The following is a 20,528-nucleotide window of genomic DNA, read 5'->3' as shown; positions in this document are numbered from 1 at the left end:
ACCTAACCTAACCTAACCTAACCTAACCTAACCTAACCTAACCTAACCTAACCTAACCTAACCTAACCTAACCTAACCTAACCTAACCTAACCTAACCTAACCTAACCTAACCTAACCTAACCTAACCTAACCTAACCTAACCTAACCTAACCTAACCTAACCTAACCTAACCTAACCTAACCTAACCTAACCTAACCTAACCTAACCTAACCTAACCTAACCTAACCTAACCTAACCTAACCTAACCTAACCTAACCTAACCTAACCTAACCTAACCTAACCTAACCTAACCTAACCTAACCTAACCTAACCTAACCTAACCTAACCTAACCTAACCTAACCTAACCTAACCTAACCTAACCTAACCTAACCTAACCTAACCTAACCTAACCTAACCTAACCTAACCTAACCTAACCTAACCTAACCTAACCTAACCTAACCTAACCTAACCTAACCTAACCTAACCTAACCTAACCTAACCTAACCTAACCTAACCTAACCTAACCTAACCTAACCTAACCTAACCTAACCTAACCTAACCTAACCTAACCTAACCTAACCTAACCTAACCTAACCTAACCTAACCTAACCTAACCTAACCTAACCTAACCTAACCTAACCTAACCTAACCTAACCTAACCTAACCTAACCTAACCTAACCTAACCTAACCTAACCTAACCTAACCTAACCTAACCTAACCTAACCTAACCTAACCTAACCTAACCTAACCTAACCTAACCTAACCTAACCTAACCTAACCTAACCTAACCTAACCTAACCTAACCTAACCTAACCTAACCTAACCTAACCTAACCTAACCTAACCTAACCTAACCTAACCTAACCTAACCTAACCTAACCTAACCTAACCTAACCTAACCTAACCTAACCTAACCTAACCTAACCTAACCTAACCTAACCTAACCTAACCTAACCTAACCTAACCTAACCTAACCTAACCTAACCTAACCTAACCTAACCTAACCTAACCTAACCTAACCTAACCTAACCTAACCTAACCTAACCTAACCTAACCTAACCTAACCTAACCTAACCTAACCTAACCTAACCTAACCTAACCTAACCTAACCTAACCTAACCTAACCTAACCTAACCTAACCTAACCTAACCTAACCTAACCTAACCTAACCTAACCTAACCTAACCTAACCTAACCTAACCTAACCTAACCTAACCTAACCTAACCTAACCTAACCTAACCTAACCTAACCTAACCTAACCTAACCTAACCTAACCTAACCTAACCTAACCTAACCTAACCTAACCTAACCTAACCTAACCTAACCTAACCTAACCTAACCTAACCTAACCTAACCTAACCTAACCTAACCTAACCTAACCTAACCTAACCTAACCTAACCTAACCTAACCTAACCTAACCTAACCTAACCTAACCTAACCTAACCTAACCTAACCTAACCTAACCTAACCTAACCTAACCTAACCTAACCTAACCTAACCTAACCTAACCTAACCTAACCTAACCTAACCTAACCTAACCTAACCTAACCTAACCTAACCTAACCTAACCTAACCTAACCTAACCTAACCTAACCTAACCTAACCTAACCTAACCTAACCTAACCTAACCTAACCTAACCTAACCTAACCTAACCTAACCTAACCTAACCTAACCTAACCTAACCTAACCTAACCTAACCTAACCTAACCTAACCTAACCTAACCTAACCTAACCTAACCTAACCTAACCTAACCTAACCTAACCTAACCTAACCTAACCTAACCTAACCTAACCTAACCTAACCTAACCTAACCTAACCTAACCTAACCTAACCTAACCTAACCTAACCTAACCTAACCTAACCTAACCTAACCTAACCTAACCTAACCTAACCTAACCTAACCTAACCTAACCTAACCTAACCTAACCTAACCTAACCTAACCTAACCTAACCTAACCTAACCTAACCTAACCTAACCTAACCTAACCTAACCTAACCTAACCTAACCTAACCTAACCTAACCTAACCTAACCTAACCTAACCTAACCTAACCTAACCTAACCTAACCTAACCTAACCTAACCTAACCTAACCTAACCTAACCTAACCTAACCTAACCTAACCTAACCTAACCTAACCTAACCTAACCTAACCTAACCTAACCTAACCTAACCTAACCTAACCTAACCTAACCTAACCTAACCTAACCTAACCTAACCTAACCTAACCTAACCTAACCTAACCTAACCTAACCTAACCTAACCTAACCTAACCTAACCTAACCTAACCTAACCTAACCTAACCTAACCTAACCTAACCTAACCTAACCTAACCTAACCTAACCTAACCTAACCTAACCTAACCTAACCTAACCTAACCTAACCTAACCTAACCTAACCTAACCTAACCTAACCTAACCTAACCTAACCTAACCTAACCTAACCTAACCTAACCTAACCTAACCTAACCTAACCTAACCTAACCTAACCTAACCTAACCTAACCTAACCTAACCTAACCTAACCTAACCTAACCTAACCTAACCTAACCTAACCTAACCTAACCTAACCTAACCTAACCTAACCTAACCTAACCTAACCTAACCTAACCTAACCTAACCTAACCTAACCTAACCTAACCTAACCTAACCTAACCTAACCTAACCTAACCTAACCTAACCTAACCTAACCTAACCTAACCTAACCTAACCTAACCTAACCTAACCTAACCTAACCTAACCTAACCTAACCTAACCTAACCTAACCTAACCTAACCTAACCTAACCTAACCTAACCTAACCTAACCTAACCTAACCTAACCTAACCTAACCTAACCTAACCTAACCTAACCTAACCTAACCTAACCTAACCTAACCTAACCTAACCTAACCTAACCTAACCTAACCTAACCTAACCTAACCTAACCTAACCTAACCTAACCTAACCTAACCTAACCTAACCTAACCTAACCTAACCTAACCTAACCTAACCTAACCTAACCTAACCTAACCTAACCTAACCTAACCTAACCTAACCTAACCTAACCTAACCTAACCTAACCTAACCTAACCTAACCTAACCTAACCTAACCTAACCTAACCTAACCTAACCTAACCTAACCTAACCTAACCTAACCTAACCTAACCTAACCTAACCTAACCTAACCTAACCTAACCTAACCTAACCTAACCTAACCTAACCTAACCTAACCTAACCTAACCTAACCTAACCTAACCTAACCTAACCTAACCTAACCTAACCTAACCTAACCTAACCTAACCTAACCTAACCTAACCTAACCTAACCTAACCTAACCTAACCTAACCTAACCTAACCTAACCTAACCTAACCTAACCTAACCTAACCTAACCTAACCTAACCTAACCTAACCTAACCTAACCTAACCTAACCTAACCTAACCTAACCTAACCTAACCTAACCTAACCTAACCTAACCTAACCTAACCTAACCTAACCTAACCTAACCTAACCTAACCTAACCTAACCTAACCTAACCTAACCTAACCTAACCTAACCTAACCTAACCTAACCTAACCTAACCTAACCTAACCTAACCTAACCTAACCTAACCTAACCTAACCTAACCTAACCTAACCTAACCTAACCTAACCTAACCTAACCTAACCTAACCTAACCTAACCTAACCTAACCTAACCTAACCTAACCTAACCTAACCTAACCTAACCTAACCTAACCTAACCTAACCTAACCTAACCTAACCTAACCTAACCTAACCTAACCTAACCTAACCTAACCTAACCTAACCTAACCTAACCTAACCTAACCTAACCTAACCTAACCTAACCTAACCTAACCTAACCTAACCTAACCTAACCTAACCTAACCTAACCTAACCTAACCTAACCTAACCTAACCTAACCTAACCTAACCTAACCTAACCTAACCTAACCTAACCTAACCTAACCTAACCTAACCTAACCTAACCTAACCTAACCTAACCTAACCTAACCTAACCTAACCTAACCTAACCTAACCTAACCTAACCTAACCTAACCTAACCTAACCTAACCTAACCTAACCTAACCTAACCTAACCTAACCTAACCTAACCTAACCTAACCTAACCTAACCTAACCTAACCTAACCTAACCTAACCTAACCTAACCTAACCTAACCTAACCTAACCTAACCTAACCTAACCTAACCTAACCTAACCTAACCTAACCTAACCTAACCTAACCTAACCTAACCTAACCTAACCTAACCTAACCTAACCTAACCTAACCTAACCTAACCTAACCTAACCTAACCTAACCTAACCTAACCTAACCTAACCTAACCTAACCTAACCTAACCTAACCTAACCTAACCTAACCTAACCTAACCTAACCTAACCTAACCTAACCTAACCCTCCATAACTTTTCTTACAAAAGGCTTATTTTGAAGCGGTTTTTTGTGATTTTAAAGTGCAACTGGCTTGTAAGCACGCACCGACCCTTCAAACTAGGAATCGCAGTGGTGTGACGTCATTTTTTGACACCCCCACCTTTTCGACCTGAAAATATTTAAAAATTTATTATTTTCCAAAGTTACTTTGTTGCTTTTGCAAATCCAACTTACCTATTTAAATACTTACCGATCCGCCCTACTTTCTGGAGTGCGTTCCGCGCTTCCGGAAATCAAAATTTTGTATTTTCCTGCAAAAAACGTCAAAAATTTTTTGCTTTCCTGAAAAGTAAAAGATTTTTCTTCTAAATAATCTTTAAATTCTATACCACTGGCTAGAGCTCGGCGAGACGCTTCTTTTGAGGTATCGCACGACCCTCTAGCTGGCGCGAAACGTCAAAAAATTGCCCGCCCACCCGCTCTTTTGGGACGATAGTAAAAATTTAAACTCTATAGGAAAGGGAGTAGCCTAACAAACATTTTAACTTTTTGACAAGACTCCATCCAGAGTCTCAGAATAGTGCAGTGTTTGTTTTCTACAGTGATAATACTGCTTATTTGATTTTTATCTTTTAACTTTAGACCTATCGGTAATTATTACTGGAGTGATTATTTTTAATTTAACATACTATAAGTGACTGATCCCCCCTATACAGGGATCTCCAAATACAACTTGTCCTCAAATTCCCTACGACACTCTTGCCTGCGCCGTAAAATGTTCGGCATCAGGACACCCGTTAAAAAATCAAACGGCAGTGAGGAGAAATCTGAACTCAAGGAACTGCCATGTCTGTCTGTGAGGCGCAGCATTGGTGATTGGCCCCCTACAGCCGAAAAAGAGCAGCAAGAACAGCAAAGGCCAAAAATACCATCTCCACCAAAAGCTGTGCCTCAGCCGCTCCCTCCTAGGCCTAAGACCAAAGCTTCGATCGCCCAGGAAGCGAAAGCCGACCTAGGCAGACAGGCAACCAGAGTCAGCGACAGCCCGCCGAACATAGTCCCATCGAGATTCCCGAGCAAAACCGCCGAGGCTAAAGCCTGCCTTATGAAAAGTAAGGCGCAGCTCGAGATTTCAAAAAACCTAAAACGGGAAATAAAAGAAGAGGTTTTTAGGGCAATCGAACGGCTCTACCAGCTAGTGAAGGAAGCCGAAGGAGGAAAGGTAGCCCAGGCTACAAACAGGAGGCCGGCAGAAATCTGCAGCATGGCCACCCAGACCAGTGATGGGGGTGACAAATCATCTAGCCCAGAAGCGCCGACAGAGCTTATAAAACACCTAATAGGCGACCTTAAGGAGCATCGCGCCGCGTTGGAAGAATGCAAAGTGCATACTCGAGCTCTGTCGGAGCAGCTGGAGCAGGCCCCTCGCTACGTCGCGGGACAGAGACCATCCTTCGCCGAGATCGTTGCCACTCCAAGACAACAAACCACCGTCCAAAGGCCTCTCCACTCGGTAAGTGTGTCGTCCGCTGACGAGAAGCATACCAGTGAGGAGGTCATTCAAAAGCTAAGAGTGGCAGTCGATGCAAAAAACGAGGGCACAAGGGTGCAAAGACTGCGGAAAGCGAGGGACCAAAAGGTGATCGTGGGGTTCAGCAGCAGGGAAGAGGTGACAAAGGTGAAGGACAGGATCCGAAAGTCAGGGGAGGCACTTACCGTTGAGGATATAACTAACAAGGACCCCCTGATAATCCTTAAAGATGTCCTGTCCTGCCACACAGACGAAGAGGTCACTCAGGCCCTAAAGAACCAAAACTCTCACCTGCTGGGGGACTTGGCTGCGGACCAGATCAGGCTGGCAGTAAAATATCGCCGCAGGACTAGAAATCCTCACATTGGACATGTCATACTGCAAGTGTCCCCTGGGGTGTGGCAGAGGCTGACGGCGGCGGGTCGGGTGCACGTCGATCTGCAGCGGATACGGGTATTCGACCAATCGCCGCTGGTCCAGTGCTCTATCTGCCTGGGGTATGGACATGGCAGAAAACACTGCAATGATACTGTCCCCTTGTGCAGTCACTGCGGCGACCCACACCTTCGCGCCGACTGTCCTTTGTCGCTGGCTGGCACGGCACCACACTGCCGAAACTGTCGGGAGACAAAAAACAGTAATGCAGAGCATAATGCATTCAGTACCGAATGCCCAGTGCGCAGGAAGTGGGATGCACTAGCCCGAGCATCCATAGCGTATTGCTAAAGTTGTGCCTGTAACTTCCAAGCTCGAAATCATCCAGGTCAACCTGCAGCGCTCTAAACTTGCTACCGACGAACTAATGCTGGAGGCTCAAAAGCGGAAGGTCCTCGGAACACTGCTCCAGGAACCCTATGTGGGATCGGTGAAGAAGATGAAGAGCTATCGGGGGACCAGGATCTTCCAGAACTCTGCAGTAGGAGAAGGGACTGTAAAAGCGGCAATAGTAATTTACCAACCGGAGTTAGACATCATACAGTACCCGCAACTCACTACGAACAACATCGTCGTGGTGGGAGTCCGAACCAGAGCCTGGAATATTACACTGGTCTCCTATTACTTCGAACCGGACCAAAACATGGGGCCATACTTGGAGCACTTAAAACGCATTGAGCTTGAGACGGGGCAAAGCAGGTTAATCATTGGGGGCGACTGCAACGCTAAAAGCGCTTGGTGGGGCAGTCCTAACGAGGACCAAAGAGGAGAGCAGATGTGCGGCTTTCTGGAGGAGCTAGGCCTGCAGGTCCTCAACACCGGAGATATCCCTACCTTCGACACCATAAGAGGAGGTAAAAGGTACAGCAGCCATGTAGATGTGACGGCGTGTTCGGCGGACATTCTCGACCTGGTGGACGGCTGGCGCGTCGAGGAGGGCCTCACTGGTTCGGACCACAACGGCATTACATTTGGAATAAATTTAATAAAATCAAAAGGTATACACATACACAGAACCACCAGAATTTACAACACAAAAAAAGCTAATTGGAGGCAATTTCATGAGAAACTGTCTCAAATTATGCAAGAAACACAACTCACCACAGAAGAATTATTAAAAGCTCAAAACACAGAACAAATAGACAAAATAATTAAATCATACACACAAGCTATCACTGATACATGCACACATACAATACCTTTTAAAAAGAATACGAAAACACTTACCGTGCCGTGGTGGTCCGAGGAGCTTGCAAGGATGAAGAGGCTGGTCGCCACCAGGAAGCGTAGAATCAGGAACGCGGCGCCGACTCGGAGAGCGATGGTTGTTGGCCTATACCTGGAAGAAAAAGAAAAATATGAACTAGCAGTAAAAGAAGCGCAAACCACTAGCTGGAAAGAGTTTTGCGGAAAACAGGATAGGGAAGGTGTCTGGGAAGGGATATATCGGGTGTTGGGGAGAACTGCCAAACGAGAGGAGGACCTGCCTCTTCAAAATGAGGGTATTACTCTGGACGCCGAGGGCTCTGTGAAGCTGTTGGCCGATACCTTTTACCCTGAGGACCGAGAGGAGGAAGACAATGTGGACCACCGCCATATCAGAGAACTGGCAAAAATGGTAAACGAGTGGAGTCATGGTGAGCGGCATGAACCACCGTTTACCCAAAGTGAACTTGATCGGTCCATAAAGTCGTTCAACCCGAAAAAGGCCCCGGGAGCCGACGGCCTCACGGCAGACATATGCACCCACGCAGTGAACTGTGACCCCTTTTTCTTCCTGGCACTCTTAAACAAATGCCTGGCACACCACTATTTTCCGAGGACCTGGAAAGAGGCGACAGTAGTGGTGCTCAGGAAGCCCGGCAAGGACTCGTACACCGTCCCTAAGTCTTACAGGCCGATTGGGCTATTGCCTGTCCTGGGGAAGATGTACGAAAAGATGCTGGTTGCTCGCCTCAAATTCTACCTATTACCCAGGATAAGTACTCGCCAATACGGCTTTATGCCCCAAAAAAAGCACAGAAGACTCCCTCTACAATCTAATACAGCACATCCGTGCAAAGCTCTTTTTAAAAAAAGATAGTCGTACTGGTGTCGCTGGATATCGAGGGAGCTTTTGACAGTGCATGGTGGCCGGCTATCAAGGTACGATTGGCTGAGGAAAAGTGTCCTGTGGATTTGAGGCGGGTAATGGGCAGCTACCTGAGTGATAGGGTGGTCAGGGTGAGATACGGAGGGGAGGAGTGCAGAAGAGCCACTAACAAGGGATGCGTCCAGGGATCGATAGGGGGTCCGATACTATGGAACTTGTTGCTGGACCCGCTCCTTAAAGAGCAGGAAAGTCGCGGTGAATACATCCAGGCGTTCGCCGACGATGTTGTGATGGTATTCGATGGGGAAACAGCTCTAGAAATCGAGGGACGGATCAATGCCGCACTCGGACATGTTCTGGCGTGGGGAGTCAGAAATCGCTTAAAATTTGCGCCGCACAAAACTTGTGCGATGGTGCTGACGCGAAAATTGAAATACGACAACCCGCGCCTGAGCATGGGTGGGATCGGAATTGAACTGTCCCAAGAAATTAAGATCCTCGGGCTTACGGTGGATGCCAAACTCACCTTCAACACACACGTGACTGAGGTATGCAATAAGGCAATTACGATATATAAACATCTTGCCAGGGCAGCACGTGTGAGTTGGGGGCTGCACCCGGAGGTGATTAGAATTATATACACCGCAGCCGTCGAACCCATCATAATGTACGCGGCGAGCGCATGGGCACCAGCCGCGACTAAGCTTGGAGTCCGGAAGCAGTTGAACGTGGTCCAGAGGGGCTTTGCCCAAAAATTGTGTAGGGCCTACCGCACAGTTTCCCTAAACTCTGCACTGGTGCTGGCTGGGATCCTACCGCTCGACCTCCGCATCCGGGAAGTGGCCACACTCTACAAAGCCAAGCGAGGTGTGCCACAGCCAGTATTGGGAGACAGGGAGGTGGAACGCATGGCCCCGATGATAAAAGCGCCACACCCTGCAGAGCAAGTAAACCTGGAATTCAAAAGCCTGATAGACGAGGAACAATATGAACACCATAACAACTTTGAGGTTCGAATCTTCACGGACGGAAGCAAGCTCGAGGGTAAGGTGGGGGCAGCGCTATCCTTATGGGATAGGGTATCCGAAACCAAAGCCCTTAAGCTCACGCTTCCGCCTTTCTGCACCGTCTATCAGGCAGAACTCCTTGCTCTACAAAGAGCAGTGAGGGAGGCGCTGAATCACTCTGGGACTGCGTTCGGCATCTTTAGTGACTCGATGTCGGCTCTTCAGACTATCACCAACGTCAGTTCCCCCCATCCCTTAGCAGTGGAAACAAGAGACACCATCAGACGCTGCATGCTCCAGAACAAGAGTGTCTCCTTGTTCTGGATAAAGGCCCACGTAGGATTGGAGGGGAACGAAAGAGCCGACCAACTGGCCAAGGAAGCTGCTCTGCGGTCAAAACGAAAACCGGACTACGACCTGTGTCCGATATCGTTCGTCAAGCGACAAATTCGATTGGAGACGCTTGACGAGTGGGATCGGAGATACAGGTCGGGGGAGACCGCATCAGGAACTAAATTGTTTTTCCCAAGTGCGTTGAGGGCATATGCGGTCGTGAGGGGGATGGAGCACTCCAGCATTACTACCCAGATACTAACAGGGCACGGTGGGTTCTCTGCATACCTGAAAAGATTCGGGTGTAAGGAGAGCTCATCGTGCACCTGCGATCCAGACGCGGAGGAAACGGTTCCGCACGTACTGCTGGAGTGCCCTATTTTTGCCCGGGAGCGCTATGACCTGGAACAGGAGCTAGGTGTCGAACTCAACAGGGATATCTTGCCAGAACTGATGACAGAAAAAGAGTTAAAAAAGAAATTTGTACAATACATGATTAAAATAGCTCAAAAAGTAATAAATAAAAATAAGACCTGAGAAAACTGGGATGTCAATATATAATTAGTATATATTTGTAACACCCCAGAACCCCCTTAAGGACAGTAAATTTTTTGGAAATAGACACTTTTTATAACATTTGATAAATATATATTCACATGAATTTGATTATTTGGAAACATTTCATAAATAAAACAATAAATAAAGCAAAAATATATACAAAGGAAAAGTAAGGGCTCTGACTACGTTAGAGGACAAGTATGTAATAAAATAAAAAAAAAAAAAAAAAAAAAAACCTAACCTAACCTAACCTAACCTAACCTAACCTAACCTAACCTAACCTAACCTAACCTAACCTAACCTAACCTAACCTAACCTAACCTAACCTAACCTAACCCAAACCTAACCCAAACCTAACCCAAACCTAACCCAAACCTAACCCAAACCTAACCCAAACCTAACCCAAACCTAACCCAAACCTAACCCAAACCTAAACGGCTAATGGTGTGTGTTATGTGAATTATAACAGACTTTTTTTAGTTTATTCGTGTTCAATTCAATATTAATTTTTTATAAAAATTATATTACAATATTTATATTGTAATAATAATTATTATTTAAAACCATGTCTATACTAATATTATAAAGAGGAAAGATTTGTTTGTTTCGAATAGGCTCCGAAACTACTGGACCGATTATAAAAATTCTTTTTCCATTAGAAGCCGACATTGTCCCTGATGAACAAAGGCTACATTTTTTTTTTTTTTTTAATTTTTTTTTTGGTTTCATGTGTGTTTTAATGTTTCCGAAGCGAAGCGAGGGCGGGGCGCTAGTTATTTAATATTTTTAGACATTAATGACTTATTAGTAAAAATTTCAATGGTCCACCATTACTTATTCTTATTATCTATGGTCAGAGTGTTTTGGCAGCAACCCGAGTGAAGCGTCACTTGAAGTTTTATTTTAATGTATTTTTAATGGTTTCTTGACATGTGATTATATGTAAATTGAGTGTTGTTTTGGGTATTTAAGGTCAATAATCGTTGTTCACGATTATTGAGGCTTTGGAATAAAACTGTGGCTAAGAAGCAGGGACTGTTTTTTTTTTTTCAAGATGAAAAGTCGGAATCTCATGCTAAGTCAAAAAAAAAAATGCAATAAAAAGATATATACAGACTAGGCTGTATAGGCTACGCTCTTTACCTGCCGATTGGCGAATTTAAAAACAGCAACAACAATATCGTTGCCGGCTTCCGGATTTTCATTTCCGAAAGAAGGGTCAATGAAGTTCATTCTCAGAAACCACTTTCATTATGAGGATATAATAATTAAAAAAAAAAAAAAATGCACATAAGGTCTTATTTTTAGCAAAATTAGCCACAATTAACTTATTTAATACTGTAACTAATTATGATAGCGATTATTGATTTCGACGAAAACGATTCACAACTTAATTTTAGCTGCAGAAAAAAACAGATTTCCCTTAAACCTGGGTGAAAATATAAAAATCGTTTTCTGAATATGAAACGAAAATTGAAAATTAAGTTAAAACCATCATGACCCAACTTTTTTTTTTTTTTTAGGGGCTCAAACGCCCTAAGAAAATGGGCATTGTCCTTTAAAGAAGATAATTCCAAATTCAATTTAGGAAAATATGTGATTTTCATTTATTTTTCGTACTGTTAAGATATGTGAATCTAATGAAGAAATTCGATACATTTCAAAATTTTACAACAAAAAAGGTCAAAAAACAAAGCAAGCGCCGAAAAAAAATTTCGATGCTTATGGACCTAGTACAGTGTCTGTGAGAGTACCGAACCATTTTTGAACAAGCTGATAACTGGTGATGAAAAGTGGATAACGTACGACAAGATCGTACGAAAAAGGTCGTGGTCAAAGGCCGGTCAGGCTTCACAGACTGTGGCGAAACCCGGGTTAGCTCGCAACAAGGTGATGCTGTGTGTGGTGGGAATGGAAGGGTATTATTCATTATGAGCTGTACCTACATACTTTAGTTAAATGTAAATAAACTATATTAAAAAAAATGTTAATTTTCTTAAAAAAAAATGCGAAGAAACTTTTTCCCCAACCTATTATGACTCTGTCAGTTGTCAAAATTGTGGCATCACGAGTCGAGTTGACCATAGACCTATATAGTTACTTCAGTGAGCTTGACTAGCCACGACGTTGCTATTTACATAAACCTAATTGAAGTTTAACTTTATATACCATTACATTTAGAAACACATTAAAATGTCTCAAGTCACCGTTTCCAGTTCACACCGAGACGCAGAGATCAACGAGGTACAGACAGGAAATGCAACTTTAGGTTAATCTCGATTTTTATTTTAAGATCATTCGTGCACGTATATATTTAAATACATATTCATCCTGTTTGAATAATAACTAGTATCCTAGTAATGCGGATAGAGAGAGAACAACCGTTACAAGTAGCTTGAAGGGGCGCAGTGACGCAGTTGGTGAAGAGTCTTCAGCAGGGAGTAACAAACATATATCCTTATGACGTTGCTGCTGTCCATGAGAAACGCTTACCACTCATCATCAGGTGGGTTTTGTGCTCGTCTGCTTCGTAAATACAGAAAACTTGAATATAATGTACTGTTATCCCTAATGATGATAGCGTTCCACAGAAGAATCGAGTTCAAGCGCGGCGCCCCCGGAGGACACAGCCTCGTACCTGCAGGTATGCACACGTGCGGGGGGTGGGGGTGGGGGGCGCACGCTGTGGGCTCGCCCCGTGTACAGTGCGGCGCTGTTATCGGACAGGTGGTGGTGGAGAAGCGGCGTCGGCAGCGCGCGACGGCGTCGGTGGGCACGCAGACGCCGCGCCGCCCGGCCGCCTCCAGCCCGCGCCGCGCCTGCCACGTACCGCGACCCTCACATACATCGAAGTACACGAGGTCGAACTCGACTACTCGACTGTAGTATTTAATGGAGTGTTTTGTTCATTAGGGAGGGGAGCGGAACTCCCCTCGGACGGTACGGCCCTGCACGTGAGTTATGACTCTACTCCTTATCTGTTAGCGTTATGTCATTACGCATATACTTCTTTATTTTCACGCTTGCGAATCGGAGTAATACGCAAACGTCTAAAAGCTGAATGCAGGAAAGCCACAGGTATAAAGCTCTCCACTTAGAGCGCTGTTGTAAGTTGCAGTGAGGATGAGTTGTTAGTGGCCCGTGGTTGCTTCGCGAATGTATCTCCGGGTCGTAATCTTAATGTAGAAGATCCGGCATTCTCGCTGGCGGGTTTGCACTGAGCGGGCTGACGTCACAGGCTGAGCGTATCTAGCGTATTTCTCTCGCCGTAATGAATCTGTCGCGAGTTAAATATTACTCTCAACGCGCCTAAATAAGTTTCACCTCAAAAAAAACTATTGTTTGAAGCAGTTACAGTAAATGTTATTATTTTTAAGTTTTTGCGGCCTCAGAAAACACGCGTATGACTCGGCTGATAGGTAGGGGCATCAGAAATCTGTTGGGGTACAAGCAGCGAGCCGCGCTACACTCAGTGTAGTGGGCCCTGCGTCGAACGTGAGTGACGTTACAGTTGCGGCGAGGGCGCGGCGGGCGACGCCTCTCCGCAGCCGCCGCGGCGCTACGACACAGAGGTTCATAGCTGCTTCATTAGCTGTAGTTGACACTTCGTTCAATAATACAGAGACATGTGTATACGGTACCTTACTTGGTTTGTGTGGAATATCTCGAAGGTGCATAAATAAGATACCTACTGATGTCCATGGACCATTTAAATTTGTTCATTTCAATGGATTCAATGGAAATATTGGAATTCACAAACATGCAAGATTATATTTGTGAGCCCCACAAACATGCCCCGGCAACACAGTTGTCAGAGCACCGTGAGTAATGTCGACCTTCACAACGATCTAATTTTAGAACCGATACCCTACCTTAAGGAAGCGTTAGAACGCTACTTTGAAAAAGCGACGTGACAATTTAACCCTCACTGTCCTCGTCGGACTCATGAATGAGTTCGACATGCGAAATAGCCCATAGATACAATGTACGGAGTTCCGCACCGGAGCTCCTCAATAGGTGGCGATTGCGATCAGGTGGTAGATTTAACGAAAAACTGCTCTTGCTAGTGTTAGCATTTCGGTCAGGTTAAGCCCGTGAACTCGCCTACCAGATCGGGTGTAATTGGAATAGCCCATTAGACTATAAATGGTTAAGTAGGTAAAAATAAACATTAGTTTTAAAATTAAAGAAAAACGTACTTTTAAATGTCTGCTTCATAAAATTATCCGCTTTTCAGAAAAAAAGCAAGGGCTCTATACTGGAAGAAATTGAGGATGATATAGATAATAATGTCATAGATGACGGTAAGTCAAAGTGAGTTGCTCTTTACTAATTATTTTTATAATGTATGGATACATTCCTGGTGACCCGGAACCCATTCCGTCTTGAGTAATAGTGGTGGATATGGTGACGAGGGCAGTAATGTGCGCGCAGGTCCGGCGCGCGTGTGTGTGTACCGCGTGTGCGGAGGCGAGTGCGCGGCGGCGCGGGAGGGCGCGCGGGTGTCGGCAGTGGAGCGGGCGGCGCGGCGGGCGCGGCGATCACTGGAGCCGGCGCTGGCGGAGCTGCTGGCGGCACCGCGCGTGCTGCTCGCGCTGCCCGTCGGCATCCTGTTGCGACTTCACCGGTCACCGTTCACTTCCAGCCACTAGTTTAGTCCAATAGCAATATCTCGCCAGATTGCCTATTCAACCCTATTGAGATGTGCTCCGTGCGGTGCACTTGATGGACGCACGAGTGCTTGGCGCGGAACCCAAATTGCTCGTCGATCAGTATTTTATTGGACGCGACGAAATTATAGAGGCATTTCCGACGGGGTCGTTCGTATAGTTTGCCTATCGCTGGGAGGAGACTGATGGGGCGGTAACTCGCGGTTTCGTTCATCAGTTTTCCCGGCTTATGTATACCGATAACGTCTGCTTCTTTCCACGCCGCGGGAAAGAGACAGTTCGTCATAGCAGCATTTTAAATGGTGGCCAACATTGCTATTAGTTGTGGTGGTAACATTTTTAAAGCGCGATTGCGGATACCGTCCGAGCCGGGAGCATCCCGTGGCCGTAGGTTCTCGATCGCCTCCTTGACCTCGGACGCGGTAATGGGGGGTAACGCGTCCGAGGGCGGCAGGGAAGCTCTGCGCTCGACCTCCCCGTCGACTAACTCGGTGTGTTCGGGGTCCGCGTATTGAGTGCTGGTGGTGCACTGCTGTTGCAGTGCATCAGCCAGCAGCTCTGCCTTGTCATCGTCATCGTAAGCCGGTGGTTGGCCTGAGGGGCGTACGAGGGGAGGCAAAGTGACGATAGTTTCAGGCTTGAGGGTCCTAGCTAGTCCCCAGTATGCTTGGTGAGTGGGCGCGAGTTCTTCTAAGTAACTATTGCATTTCTCATTTCGGGCGTCGTTTAGGCGGGATTTGAATTCCGCTGTAGACGACGCATCCGATTCCGGTTTAATTCCGTGGGATATCGATCGTAGGCCCGGATTGCCACGTTCCTGACTCTTAAGAGATCCCTAAGCTCGGGAGAGAGTCTGATGCAGTGGAAGCAATCCTCCACATCGACTTGTTTTGCAGATCTTATGATCGCGGAAAAGACGTGTTCGGTCAAGATGCTTATGGATTCGACGGTGTCCTCGGGGGATGAACGTGAATCCGGACAGCAGGGGAGGATTGGTGGAGCGGCATCAGCTAAGCACGTGCCCAGCTTCTTCCAATCCACCATGGTCCTCGTGACTGAGTCAGGGTTGAGCGGGCGACCGAGCTGCATGACGACAGGTCGGTGGTCTGAGTCGAGTTCTGACAGTGCCTTGATGGAGCGCAAGCGCAGAGTTACGTTCCTAAGCAGTGCCAGATCTATTGTGCTCGGACGAAGCGCGGTGCTGTGCGGATAGCATGTTGGGGTCGTCTATGAACGCGTCAAGACGCCTATCGTTCACATTCGTCCGATGCAAGTTCCACCTAGTGTCGTGGAAATTAAGATCGCCTGCCAGAATAACTGCGTCACCCATACCGAGCAGTGTCTCGATGACACTGCTCAGGAGGGGCTTATCGGGGAGGAGGTATAATGATGCGATGACAATCGGCCGGTGTCCCGTCAGCGAGATACGGCACACTGACGCCTCGATATGTAAGAGCGAGGGAGTATCGAGAGAGACGCAGTGCAGGGCCCGCCTATAGTAAATGACAATCCCGCTCTTGGGGGCGGTAAGTCTGTCATTCCTAACCATGACGTAATTCGCGGTCACGACGCGAGGGCTTAAGGCAGGTCTCCTGCACCAATAAAATGTCAATGAGATTATCGCGGAGGAATTCATAAATTTGATCTCGCTGGCGCGCGAGGCCGTTCGCTCTGTAGAATGCTAACTTCAATGAAAAGGGTTTTACGCGTCCGTTGTGCGCCATTGGTACCCGGTATTCCACGAACGTAGGCTGTATGGACTGGTAAACGTCCAAATGGTCGAATGTCGATCGAAGTCCAAGGACATCGCAGCGCAGATTCATACACCTTTATACGTCGGAGTGTCAATTATATTGTATAGCGGTTGTCTCAAGCCGAAGACTGCTTCGTGTCTAAAATGGGCAGGATAGTGGTACCTACCCGCATAGGCTTACTGTGTTTATAATATACCCTACCACTTAGAGTAAAATTTGTAAATCAGAAAGAGTTACTTCTGTCAAGCTCTGCTTCATCGACTGCCTACTACTGCTGCCTGCCTACTATCATGAACCAGAGCATAAATTGCCGTATTTACTACGATATACCAGTCGGTGTGAGGATTATGTCATTTACCATGATTAATATATCACATGTGTTACAAACTATACTTGGGCGAAAATTCATCCAATTTGTTCCGCCGTTTTTGCGTGATTGAGTAATAAACATACAAATACATTGATACTAAGATATAGATATGAAGTCGTCTTGGCCCATTTTTTTTTTTTTTTTTTTTTTTTTTCGGGTAGAGGGCCGAACCTCCTACGAGGTCCCCGCGCAAAAGGGGCGCGCGGGGTATGTGAGACTCAACGATCTGCATGGTGTTGTGAGCAGACCGCGGGCCCAAGGATTTTAGAGCCCACCCACTAAACGACTCCTCTGCACTCTTACACCCGACGTCCGATCCCCTCCGAGGTCAGAACCCGGATGAGGTAGGGGGGCTACCGCGGTCAACACTACAACCAGACGGCGCGGCTCACCCCAAGGACGCCCAGCCGACGGAGCCTTCGAGGCGAATCGAAGGCTCTGAAACGTCGGCCGTCTCGGTACGGCAGCCCGTCGGGCCGCCCAGACGGTGCCGCTGGTGTCCCGGAATACCCCGCTGGACCAGAACCAGCCTGCCGGGTCGGGACGCGATACACCGTCGACCGGTCGCTCTATTCACTCCACGGCAGCGCGCTAGAGTGCTGGTAGCGCGCCGCGCGGCCTCACCCCCTCAGGTCGCCCCTTGACCTTCACCGGGGGGAGGCCGCCACCTACAGGGGCCGGGACGTACGGGCGTATTCCCGCCTCCGGCCCCCGGCTCGACGGCGACGGATCGGTGCGGAAAGGGAAGAGCTCTCCCTCTCTCGCTCCGCCGCCTCCTTCTGCGAGATGGTGGACTCGCAGAAGTCGAGCATCGCCTTCCAGGACGCGTCGCTGCCGAGCATCGTAGCCACGACGCGCGGCAGCGAGAGGTCCTCTCCTATGACCGCGACGAGGGCGGCGCGTTGCTCGTCAAATCCAGAGCAACGCGCCAATGTGTGTTCCGCTGTGTCTTCCTCGTCGCGGTCCGCGCAGTGGTGGCACTGCGCCGTCGGTTCCCTTCCGGCTATCTTAAATAGGTACCGGCCAAAACACCCATGGCCGGTCAACATCTGCGTCAGCCGGAAGGTGAGGCATCCGCGGTCGCGGCCCACCCAGTCCGCAAGAACCGGGCGGACCGCCTCGACGGTTCGGAGGCCGGCCGACGGGTCCGCCAAGCGGCGAGACCACGCCTCCAGCACGGACCGCCGAGAGTGGAGCCTCCGCGCTCGAACTACACCTTCGCTGGGGCGCCCTTCCCCCCTAGAGCGGAGGTCGCTACGCCACCGGTAATCGGCAGCGAGCGCCTCCGCCTCCAGGTCCCAGGGTGGCGCCCCGGCGAGCAAGCACGCCGCCTCGAAGGAGACGGTGCGGTATCCTCGGATCGCCCTGACCGCGATCGCGCGCTGCGGACGTCGCAGCGCGGCGACGTTCTGGCGGGTCAGGGCGTGGCACCATACGGGCGCGCCGTATAGTGCCATCGACCGCACCACCCCCATGTAGAGGCGGCGCGCCACCTGATCGGGACCCCCGACGTTTGGAAGCAGCCGGCTCAAAGAGCCGGCCGTCGCCATCAATCGAGGGCCCAACTTCGCAAAGTGAGCGCGGAAGTTCCACCGACCGTCCAGTTCGAGGCCGAGGTACCGAAGACCAGTCACCCCGACCCCGACGCGGACGCCTCCGATCACGAGGTGGGCACCCAGAGGCGGCGCTCGTCCCGGCCCGTGAAATAACAGGGCCTGGGTTTTGTCGAGCGCCACCTCGAGCCCCAACCGTCGGATCCTAGTGACGACGTGTGCCACGCCTGCGCACGCCAGACGGGCAGACTCCCGGTAAGTCGTCTTGGCCCAAAGGATAAGATTTTTTTAAAGATTGTACGATTACTGGTGACCCGGAGGCCTTTCCAGTTTCATAAGGGCAGGTGGGATTTGCTAACAGCTGCTCGAGCGCCGCCGAAGGAGACCTGACAACTCGAGAGCAGTTGCTTCGCGAATGAATCTACTACCGGATCGGGATCGCGACCCGCTGAGATCTGGCGAGAAACTCAGCGGGCTGATGCATGGGTTAGGTTGCACATCGAACTCTGCAAAAAATACAGTTACTGGAGTCCCTGAGCCTGCTCCTAGTGTTAGAGCTAAAGGCCTCTAATGTAAGAGTTATTGGCGTCGACGCTGACTGGCTCCTGCGTGATCTGGATTCGGGGAGTAGTCAGCGGCGGCAACGATAAGGCGATTATCATGACGCATAGGCTTATCACAGTAACGTTCTGACGCTGACTTCATGTGTTTTCGGATCGATTCGAGGCCCAGGTCGTCGAGGATAAGACGTCCAGTGCATTCGTATCTAGACGATGCACCGGTGTTCGGACCCCGCAGGCGGGTACCAATATTTTTGTTTACCAACATTAATTTAGCTTTACTAACAACGCTTGTGGGCAATTAATTCTTAACGGTTAATGAGTTTATTCTCATACTCTTGTCAGATGCACGTTAGAGGCATGGTGGTCTCTGGTGGGAGGGTGCGTGCGCGAGGTGGCGGAGGGCGCGGTGCGGCCGGCGCTGGCGGAGTGCGCGGGCGGGTGTGCGGTGCCCGCGCTGCGCGCCGCACGGGTGCTGCTGCGGGAGGCGCGCGCCACGCTGCGTCCGCTCGCACTGGCGCTGCGAGACGCGGCCGAGGCACCCGCGAGACTGTTCCAGGCCCTGAGGCTCGTGCACGTCGCGCCCTGTGCGTGTTCTTCACACTCACACTCGCACTCGCACACTTTAGTTTAGTTTTTAATAAATAGATATTCTAACATTGTTTTATAAGAAGAGTGAAATTTTAGTTTCGTATTGAATAAAAATGCCCCGTTGTCACGAAAACAAGTTTATTAACTATTATTTTTTTACCTACCTATGCTGGTAACCTCGAGGGGTTATACCAACATAAGAGTTGCTCTGAGAAAATAAAACGATAAAATTACGACGGATCAGACTGGTTCCATGGTTTTTATAATAATTCCATTCACCTCAACATTATCAATTGCCTTCCATTTTTACATTTCAAATTTACAGCGACTACAACAGAGAGCTCCGCTCGGTCGGCTGATCGAGTCGGAATGTTTTGTGAGACCATTGTCACTCCTATTTATAGCAGAAAGTTGGGGTTGTTATACTATATTCATGAATTCTCTTGAATTCTGTTTAAAAGTTGTTGACATGCGTAACATTAATTAAAAAGTTAAAGTTAACTATTTTTAGTTAACTAAATAGTGACGTTGCGCCGACAAGATGAATAAGCGTCACTGCTACGATCGATGCACAAACTATTGTTTATAATGTATAAGGCCCGAAAACTGTTAGGGAGCGAGACAGGTTATCTTGTGAGAAAAACAGGAGACCGGCTTCGTTCTCGTCCCTGGTGCTGTTTTCTTCTGTCTTCCATTAGATTCAGTTTAGTAATATTTCAAAGAGC

General features: G+C 47.1%; 1 protein-coding gene across 11 annotated transcripts; it reads left to right on the top strand.

The window, feature by feature from the left end:
* The first annotated feature begins 12,307 nt into the window (after positions 1–12,307).
* Positions 12,308–19,939, top strand: LOC105842720 (glycine-rich protein 1). Of its 11 annotated transcripts, none has more exons than XM_062670778.1 (8): positions 12,326–12,574; positions 12,897–12,949; positions 13,033–13,131; positions 13,219–13,259; positions 13,817–13,877; positions 14,543–14,619; positions 14,740–14,956; positions 19,558–19,939. In XM_062670778.1, exons 1-8 carry the CDS (start codon positions 12,499–12,501, stop codon positions 19,858–19,860), a joined length of 927 nt encoding a protein of 308 aa, XP_062526762.1. In that variant the 5' UTR covers positions 12,326–12,498; the 3' UTR covers positions 19,861–19,939. The 11 variants fall into 11 exon arrangements, with proteins under 11 accessions (XP_062526770.1, XP_062526769.1, XP_062526771.1 ...); XM_062670781.1 differs by having other exon boundaries at positions 12,327–12,574; positions 14,740–14,932; XM_038013215.2 differs by having other exon boundaries at positions 12,332–12,574; positions 14,543–14,609; positions 14,740–14,932.
* Positions 19,940–20,528: the final 589 nt, after the last annotated feature.

This window comes from Bombyx mori, chromosome 10 (assembly GCF_030269925.1).
Source record: "Bombyx mori chromosome 10, ASM3026992v2".
NCBI classification, from domain to species: domain Eukaryota; kingdom Metazoa; phylum Arthropoda; class Insecta; order Lepidoptera; family Bombycidae; genus Bombyx; species Bombyx mori.
This window is presented reverse-complemented; position numbering and strand designations above follow the sequence as displayed.

Excerpts from the sequence above, each read along its gene's own strand:
- LOC105842720 (XM_062670778.1), top strand. The coding sequence starts at position 12,499 with ATGTCTCAAGTCACCGTTTCCAGTTCACACCGAGACGCAGAGATCAAC. Across the intron at positions 12,575-12,896 it reads GACAGGAAATGCAACTTTAG|AAGAATCGAGTTCAAGCGCG; the intron begins GTTAATCTCGAT and ends AGCGTTCCACAG. Across the intron at positions 13,878-14,542 it reads CGCGGCGCTACGACACAGAG|AAAAAAAGCAAGGGCTCTAT; the intron begins GTTCATAGCTGC and ends TCCGCTTTTCAG.